Source organism: Ambystoma mexicanum, chromosome 3q, assembly GCF_040938575.1.
Source record: "Ambystoma mexicanum isolate Mex_15411 chromosome 3q, UKY_AmexF1_1, whole genome shotgun sequence".
In the NCBI taxonomy this organism is placed as follows: domain Eukaryota; kingdom Metazoa; phylum Chordata; class Amphibia; order Caudata; family Ambystomatidae; genus Ambystoma; species Ambystoma mexicanum.
Window position 1 is genome coordinate 334,950,620 of NC_090926.1, and position 9,889 is coordinate 334,960,508.

A 9,889-nucleotide genomic window follows, 5' to 3' on the forward strand; every position below is an offset into this window, starting at 1 on the left:
ACCACCATCGGAGCCGACCAGCGCAAGGGATTTTCCAAATCCACCTGCAGTTCTTTAAATCCGAGTTCTTAGATGCAAATTTATGGCATCACTTTCACTTTATAATAATTAATCAAGGGTAATAATGAGAAACTACCAGAACGATGGTCGATTTTTGTCTATTGTCTATCACCACAGCAAACCTCATGTTTACTCTGTTTGAGTGCCCGCGCACTAGCCACAGTAGCAAACAGGTAACCCCAAATCCACATTGTGTCGCCTTCGCTAACTCGAAACTGGCAGTTGCCCATATACAAATCTTTATTTTCCTTTTCTCTCCAAATTGTATAATTTTAAATGTTTGGGGGTGGGTGGTTAACAATCAATTTGTTATCCTTCGCATGTGTCCCAATTATTTTCAAGCTATGCTAAAATCCGATGGGTGATAACGTTATATACGCGCAAGCTAACCATCGCAACCTTAGATGTCCTAATTTTGGAGAATATGTTTGAATATTTCCCGAAGGATTATTGAAATATATAGATTTAAAAAGCTTGTGTCAAGAACACAACCTTGTCTAAGGCCTGTGTACGTCAGTATTTCTCTCAGGAGAGTTCCTCCAGCATCAAGCCTCAATTAAATGTGGGTGTTGGTATGGGAGACCACCAATGTCAACAGCATTCCCTCCAGAATACTAGATTCAGCCAACTTTGTCCACATCCTCATCTGACTGAACTTCTCCTTTGCCTTCGATGAGGTTAAACAGGCAGGGTAAACTGGAAGCGAATGTGGTTTCATCCCTTGGGTTTGTAAAAAATATATATTAAACCATTGATTTCTGAAACCTGCATGAAATATAGTAACATGCCTGAAACTCTAAGCCCATTCGTTTAATTCTGTGAATATTAGTTAAGCTAATATCTTACTGCTGATGTCTGCAAAGGGGAGGGGATGATAGTTATTGGGGATGGTTCGATGTCTTATTTTCGCTTTTTGTAGGTCGCCTAACAAAAAGACAGATTTTTTTCAGCTGATTTTAGGCGGCCTACAAAAAGCTAAAAGAGGACGTTGCTTCGCCCCCACCCTCGTGAGTGGGATTTGTGCGAAATAGTGGGGTTTCTCCCCTCAAAGCCCCTCCCACAGTCCCCGCCCCTCCATCCCCACCCAAGACTCCCCTGAACCAAAACACACAGAGACATACAGCACACACACAAACACGCACACACAACACTTATTCCTTCTCCCTCGTTGCTGCTTCTGGATCCTGGTCAGCCTGTCAGTGCCTGCGCACACTTGTGTGCGGCAGGGTGTCAAAGTTTATTACATGGGACACTCCAGCCAGGGAACTCCTTCCCCCTAAAATGAATGTGGCACACAATAGAACGCTTTTTATTTTTAATATACTGCAGATTATTCTGAGCAGGCCTCCAACACATCTCTTTCAATGTAAATGAGGATAATTAAAATACTACAGCCACCAAAATTGTGGCAAAACAAATGCAATATCCTATCTAGAGTGACTAAGTGGAAATGGACTGTTACACTCGCTTTTGTTAGAAAGACAACCAGGAAAATACAATCAGGTTGAAATAGACTGTTACACTAACTTTTGTTTTAATGACGAAACAGGAAAATAACAATTCCACACAAAGTGATAGCACCTACAGTCAAGCACTCCACCTGCAGCACACACCCCCAAACATCAATTTGGACTTGATTCCTTTGAATGGAAGGCAGTGGCAAGGAGTAGGAAAATAGAGGGAAAATCGGTTTTGGGGTAAAGCCCATCACCACAAGATGGCAAGCCAGCAAAGAAAGGGAAAACCCATTTTTCGAGCAAAATGGAAGAATGGGATTTTGATTATTTCTCACAACTGCTAGGGGACAGTATAGAAGAAAATGTGTATTGCTTATTCTTAGGAGATAGGCAAAGTTTTAGAGAATACTAATCAGCACACCAGGGCAAAATAGAAATGCAGTGGGAATATCGGTTTTGAGAAAAAGCAAATACAAAGGGAAAATACAGTAGCAAACGGAAATTTGTTCATACTGAGGTTTACAATGACAGGCAGCTCAGGGAAGGGGTTTAGCTTACAATAGGAAAATCGTTTTTTGGTGACAAGGACAGAGGCTCATGACAGGTAGGCTTCTAGGCAAAAGGGATGGCTCACAATGGGAGCAACGGTGTAGGCTTAATAGGACAGATGGAAATAAGAATGTGTTTGGTAATGCACACAATCCACAGACAAATTCGGTTTTTAGTTACAAGGAGAATTATTCTTTTGAGGCAACACTTTAATGACTATAACAATTAAATATAAACACCAGGAACAAGATGGTTGATTTCGAATTGCAACAATCTTGAACCGTGAATTTCAATGGGGGAATTCATTGATTTACTAAAGAAAATACTAAGGATTTACACAGTCAACTGAGAGGTTTTTCAAAGGAGATATGCTAACATACACAAGCAAACAAGAGATTCTTCTATGGAATGATGACTGAATTACACTGGCAAATTGGGGTTTTAAATGGGGATATTGGATGCACTGTTACAAAAATGAAGGGCTTATGCAGTTTAGGGCTGGGGGTATTGCTACTTACATAGCCAGTCTTGGTTTAAGATTCAGGAAAGCCAGCTGCATCTCAGGACACTCTGGACAGATAGGGCAAGGGATCTGATCACTGCACTCTCTAGGATGGTAAGGTTCAGCAGCCTTCACTCCGTTCTCCTTCTCCTGTCTCCCCGGTTTTTGTGTGTCTCTATCCTAGTACAGTCCCCCTTATATAGCAGAAATGACATCACTAACTTTACAATCTAGGGGGAGTACCCTATAAATATCCCTGCCACTAGGATTGGACAGTTACCATCCCTCTCTCCTCCCCCAGTTGGGATTGGTTCATGGGAGGAGAGCATCATTTGTCTTTTGCATTTGTCATCCTCCTTTTGTTCCCCTTACCACTTTTTGGCATATTTTTCATAACTTCATAATTGTGCTAGCCACTGCCATATGAAACATATATTCCATTTCCTCCGTTAATCATGGGGAATTAGACAAGCCGATCCCCAAATATGTACGATGTTGCATGTCCATGTGGCACATTTTTGTCATTTTCATAAAATGTACAAAAGTTATAAATATGTACATCATCAAGCATAGTCCTAATTTCAATTTCCACCTTTTCATCAATCTCATAATTGTCACATGTTCAGATCAGCCAGAAACCGAATCTAACTGGCCATTACAGTTCCCAAAGTCCCAGGTAAATGCAATTTATATCCTTAAAACCACCTGGAAATTACCTGAAAAATAGCATAAAATGGAAATAAATCCTTAGTCTGGTGGCTGTGCAAAGAGCCTTAAACAAAACAGTCTTTTAATATTAATTGGGAGTGTCTTGGTCAACATATGGGAGGGTTGCTTCATCCCCCACAGCCATCTGTTCCCCTGGGTCAGCCTGTGACCATAGGTTTTTTTTATGAGTCCTTTTGAAATTGGCAGTTTGCTCTTTGAAGTGGCTGCTACAATGACTCACACCTTTTCGTCATGCTTTAGCCAAGGATTGCCTTCTTTGAAATCCCTGCCAACATGTCTGCAGAACATGGAATTATGACGCCTCACGCAGCATCACGTTTTATTACAGGATTGTTAGAGAAGAGGTGTGATATCCAGCTGGATGTGGGGCTTGTCATGGTGAAGCTCCTGCCTCAGGCAGAACCGTTTTTTCCTGAAATAGTGTCTCTTCACAGGTTACAGGAGTTTTGTGGGTGAAACCTAATATACATTTCCTTTGGTCACTCCCCATATCATGTTTCCCTGACATTTTCTGTGTGAGCAGTGATATCTTTTTCCATTGTGGCTTTTAAAGACATTTTTATTTGCAACATATGCAGGCCGCTTTTGCTGTTAATGTTTTAAAATCCTGTCATGCAGCTCACAGTATTCTTTAATTCCTCCCCCTTGGGTGAATTTACATTGCGATTGTCCATTGATAATGATGGGTAGCCCCTTTCCACATGGTTCTTTAATTTGACATGAACCAAGAGAAAAAGCCAGGCCGTTTTTGGTTGCAGTGTTTACATTCTTGCCATTGATGTGAAATAAAAGCAAAAGCCCGGCCTTTTTTGGTTGCAGTGTATAACTTCTTGCCATTCATGTGAAAGGGAAAACAAAGCAGGGCCATTTTTGGTTGCAATGTTTAAATGCTGCTGTGCAGGTGAAAGGGACTTCTGTTTGGGGCCTTTAAATGCACCCCACAAGGGGTGGGACAGGACAGTTTAATTTAGAAAGACCCCTATTCTAAATCATTTTTTTTTTAAATCATAATTTTTTTTGTTAACGATTTTTTAGGTTCGAACCATTGGGGATACCTCTTTTGCCTTTAAAAAAAAAAAATAAATAAATAATAAAAAAAAAAAAATATATATATATATATATATATATATATATATATATATATATATATTTTTTTTTAACGTTTCCATGTCTTGGGAATTCCTCTGTTTCTCCAATTTGCCGAAATGCACAATACACCTGACCACAAGGCCGGGTTGCCTTTTATGTAACATTGGCTATCCTATCCGGACCAGGTGCCCTGGACTTTTGCTGGACTAATAGTTACCTTTTCTATGTCTTTTCTATGTTGCTCAACATCCAGAAAATGTGCATATAAATTTTGTACACCTGGAATCATAGGTGGTAGCACTTGATTTCTTTGAAGACCTGGAACATGTAGATGTAAAATAGGATTTGGGGCACAGAGGATCCTTGAGGACCCACACAGGTATTTTGCTTTATGTGTTGTATGGGATTAACAACATTCAAACCTATCTGGGAAGCAACGGTGCCCTGTACTTAGGGGGCACACCCCGGGGAGGTTTGGAATGGGTGGGGATAGCAGAAGTAGCCAGATTGTGTAAGCGGGTGGGGGGAGAGCTCCAAACTTGGGAGCAAACAATCCTATTCTTGCCTCGTTTACTTGTATGATCAGAAAGGATTTGCTTCATACCAAGGTGTACTTCCGCCATCCAGCCTCAGAGACGACCAAGTTCTGTGTCCTGGTCACCTGTGACATGCAATGTAGAGAGGTCAAGAAGGATTGCTGCTGCCTGGCAGCCAGTGTGCAGGGAACCAAGGAACTATGTCAGGAGCAGCTTATTCCAACCCTCCCATTAGTCTCAATCCTGGTTGACAATTCAGGAAGATGTTATTAGCTTTAAATATTCCTGCAGTTGGTCAGTAAACTTAGGTTCCAATATTTTGCTGGGACAAAGTATATAGAAATACAAAGCTAAATACACAAAATAGTTAGAAAGAAAGACTTGTGAAAGGAGTCGAAACGTAAAGCTGTTCAAAACTGAAGAAATATGCAAAATGCCACAAAGAGCCATAGACTAATAAAACATTGCTCCAAGAGAACGGCAAACAGACAGTACACAGAAAAGGGTGGGCCACAAAGAAAGTTATTGATGTCTTATGCAGAAAAGAAACACCTCGTTGGCAAATTCACTTACACCGGAGGCCACACAACAACCAAGACCTCGAGAGCATGCATCTTCATGAGGGGGTGAGGGGCTGTAGGAGATTGTCATTCCAGGGCTACGATGCGTCAGAATCTCTTATGTGCAATATTTAGCAAATGTGCTGTTTTTCTGCCAGCAGCAATCACAGAGATCTGATCCGCCAAAGAAACCCTTACCACCTGTTCCGAGCCGAGGACCCAATCTGAAGAAGTCCAGAACTCGAAGTCTAGCGCCTACCGTTGGGAGGCAAGACAGCAAACCCGGGCCAGGTGCTGAACCCGGACCATGATGGTGCATCAACCAAGGAGGTGAGTGCACAGGGGCCCAAGAGGCGAGAGGGCCCAGTGGTTAGAGCCCATAGGCAGGTGAACACAGAGGCGTCAGAGGGCTCAGGTGTATAAGAGCCCAAAGGTGAGAGAGAAGCCATGTTTACTGTCCTGGGCAGTGATCCATGGTGGAGAGTCCCGAAAGCTTAGATGTAGGAGAACATAAACGCAGGGACGTCATTTGGGGGTCACCAGGGTTGCAACTGTGATCCAGGAGGTCTCCCTTGCTACCCCTGTGGTACCCCTTGCTACCCCAAACCAAAAAGAATGTTTCTTTTTCAATGGAAGCTCCTGGACTGTGGCCAGCGCCATGTGGCTCTTTGTTTCTGGAGTGGTTGAGTGGCTGGCTTTCTTGTTCAGGCTTCTTTGAAAAATATTTTAAGGAACATGGGGTTACCCAAGTGTAACACTTTGAGCAGTAACCCTAAATAAGAAATAATAGGAATAACAAAGGTTTATTTTAGGTACAGTTCAGGGGGTGAGTTACTGATTTAGTCTGTTCTTAAACACCTCAAATTCACAATGCAGACAAAAACCATATGTATTTTGCTTTTCGCAAGTTACAGTGATAGCATGTTTTTTTCTGTCGTGTCTGTTACGATCATCACAAGACGTTCCATTTTGGTGTCCTCGATCACTAGACAAAATCCTTGTACCTAAAAGCTAGAGTACAGTGTATAAACGTTTGACCATAGCACATAAAGTGGCCATTGATTTCATTGTGCCACAATCAATGCTTTGTTGTAATGCGTCTATCTTTCCTATCTTTCTGGCATGCTATTCAGAATGTTTGTTTGCATGTATGAGGTAATGAGTGCCCAGAGTACAGGATGCCGTGTGAGTGTTCTGTTTTCCCTGCGCTACTCTAAATTCTTTAATACACAGTTATGAACCCTCCCAATGGTATGTATTTTGCCATCCTCTGAAGAATGAAAAGTAGATCCACGCAGGCTTGACATGTGGCCAACTTTGCACCAGACCTGCAGATGAACTCTCCTGCTGTTAAATCTCAGTTGCCTCAGGTTTGGATCTGATGTTGTCATTATATTAGTATCCATTTAGTCTGGCACAAAAGTAATGTTTTTAAAGTACCAAAAATGAAACAACACAAAAGAAAAGCAGGCAATGTGAAAAGAAAAATAGCGGGCGGCATGTGCCCCGTCAACTTTAAAGCTTATAGAAGGAACTATAAAAACATACATTTTGTGAGAATAAAAAGACAGCTGACACTTTTGCTAGTGGAATCCCTAGGTTTCAGTATCTGCATCTAGAGAGTACTAGGCTCTTTGGGCTAAGTAATGCCTCTTGCGTTTCCACCTGAAGAGACTCTGGAGGACGTAGATTGGTGCACAGGAGACCTCCGACCACTTCGGGGGCAGAGTCTTGTAGCAGCTGTGTGTGGCCTTATTTTTTCTTTGGATAAAAGTGGTCTGGGCCTCTAGCAAATGGACAAAGGCCGGCCGGCTCATCTCTTTGGCACGCTCACAGACTCTGTTAACTCCTGTACCCAGGGTGTTAAGTGAGCTGGGGCCAGCCAGGGCCAAGCCCCGCCAGGCTCCGAAATCTCGTTTTGAGGCGGGGCCCTGTCGAGGCTCACTAGTCTCCCCTGGAAGCCCTGGCCACTACATGACAGCGTTAATGGTGACGCTGCCCCTCCCCATCTGGCGAGGGGCAGCGCCACCATTAAGGCTGAATAGGCGAGGCGCTGTCCCAACGGGCCAGTAGGCGACTCCTGCCATTAGGCCACTTCCCCTTGATGAGGCCCAGCTCATTTAGCAGTGCCACTTAAGGCACTACCTGTACCAAATGTTTGTCATTCACAGCAAATCAGGCTCTTTGTAAATTAGATCGACAATAGAAGCAAAGCCTTCACAGGAAATAAACCCTCAATGAATTCTTAAGGAAATGACGCTTGCAGTGCAAACTCCTCAGTAGTGCGGTGTTTCATGAGTCATGCCATCACGGAGTGATAATAGTGTGGTAAGCAGGGCCTGCCTGTTAAGTACTGTATTCAGAGTTCGGTCCTATATCCTTCCGGGGGTTAAGCTGAGAACTCGGAGCCAGAATACCAACTATTTAGACATCACTTCCAATCGCGAGGATCCTGGATGCAAGCCCAAAATTCAAATGTGATATTATGTTCATGTTGTGTTTTTGACATGATATAATACTTTATGGCCCTCATTATGACTTTGCCGGTCTGGAAAAAAGACAGTAATTCCGGCAACAGTATTTTTTTCCAGACCAGCAAAACACAAGTTTGCCAGTGGGCGGGGGAAGGGCAAGGATCTCCCGGCAAATCTGACCTGCCAGTAGATCAGGCGGCTATCTGCAAAGAAAGGCCTGAATCACTGGCACCGGTAATACTGGTGATTCAGGCAATCCCACGGGACTCCGTGGAATGGGAATTTACTGTCATCTCTGCCACACATAACATCCCAGTAATACCAGGATATTGGGCGGTGGCGATGGTAGGGACCATTTGCCAGTAACCCCGCCAGCATTACCAGCAGGGTACTGGCAAACTCATAATGAGGGCCTATGTCTCGGACAGTGCTCTGGATCTGGCCGTTATGTACATTTGGCACACTATATAATCCAATATAGCTATGGAAATGCTTTGGTGTTAGCCACTGCTGCGGCAGTGTTGAGGCAATGCTTCAGGTTAACCATACTATAGAGTGTACTATAGAGTGTACCATTCCCTTTACAATCATCTGTATTTGGATCAGTATCAGGGGCATAACAAGCACCGCCCTGCAGCACAGATGTCCCCTGCTTGGCCCTGCTTGGCCCTAGCTCTTTGTAAGTCTTTGGATGGATGGAGTCTTTGGGGCCCCTTTCCAGATTTTAGTAGGAGCCTCTGGCATTGCGGGTTATGCCACTAGTTCCTCTGTGAATGTGCCATATTAGGCACACACCTGTGCAGTATTCCTGTGGTAATATGTAATCAGAACACTTCTGTGTGCGCTTCGAGTGGTGGTTCACTGCCACTGCATTTTACTGATAGATTGCCGTTCATTCAATGATAGCAATGTTCTCTTTTCTTTCTTCTAGGATTTCGTTCCTCAAAGTGAAACTGCTAAGGGATGCAGAAAGGGCATCCCCGACTCCAGCATTGCATCTTGAGGTTCCGCGTCATCTTCAACTTTAGGCGTGCCTACACCCCAACTGCTTTGCTAGGATCTGGAGTGGCCATGAGTGGTCTGTCGCAGAGCGAGCAATTGATGGGTCTTCTCCTCCGTTTCTCGTAACCAAAATGCATTAATGAGAAGGCAGGGCCAGTTTTCTTCCCACGGTACAACCCTCAGATGGAACCAGGTGGTAGTCTTCTCTGCGAGAATCAATTTCATGAACTGGGATCACAATGGGGAACCAAGGAATGTACACAGGAGACTATTGCAAACTGACAGTACAATAAGCAAGGAAGTAGCAGGCCCGCAGGAGCGAAACTGACAGGAGGCATTGCGCAAGAACTGATGGCGGTGTCGCTGCGTTAGTGGCCATCCAGACTGTTTCCGATGCCGGTTTGTGTAGGCTTCTCCTGGCGTTTGTATCTCCTGGTGAGATTCTATGTGACTAGTGCTGGATGCGCACACTCACCCTGCGCCCCGTTCTTCCCAGCGTACCCAATTCATGGCGGCTAGACGCGACACAGAAGTCCGCCACACTCCATTCTCCGTTTCCTTCTAGTATTCAGTGTAATAAAGGGTTCACCACGCACACTGGTCTTCATTGAATGTGTGGCAGATAATGGTGTGCCAGCAACACTGTGGATCATGCAGAGGATGTGGAGACTTCTTCTTTGTGCAATGACATGACCCAATATAGCCACCATTGAATTCCAGAGTGGATACACCGGGCCTCGCTTGGTCTTCGGTGTCAATTGTAAGAAGAGTTGGTATTTTAAATCGTTCCTATTTCTAAATGTCACCCGAATAGAACTTGGGATACTTATGTCCTGAGGTACAAAAACTACAGCGTGGGGTAAATAATCAATAATGATCCCATGCAGTGATTTCTGTGTAGCCCAAGTCATGCGTATACCTGGCAATCCCA

At 43.8% G+C, this 9,889-nt stretch overlaps 1 protein-coding gene across 2 annotated transcripts in view; it reads left to right on the forward strand.

The window, feature by feature from the left end:
* Positions 1-9,553, forward strand: part of ADAM19 (ADAM metallopeptidase domain 19) — a 378,374-nt gene extending 368,821 nt beyond the window's left edge. The window contains exons 22-23 of one of the 2 annotated variants that reach the window (XM_069653926.1): positions 5,641-5,812; positions 8,888-9,553. In XM_069653926.1, coding sequence (XP_069510027.1) covers positions 5,641-5,793 — 153 coding nt within the window. In that variant the 3' untranslated portion in view covers positions 5,794-5,812; positions 8,888-9,553. The remainder of the gene's footprint in view (positions 1-5,640; positions 5,813-8,887) is intronic. The other variant, XM_069653927.1, reaches the window with a different exon arrangement.
* The last annotated feature ends 336 nt before the right edge of the window (positions 9,554-9,889 follow it).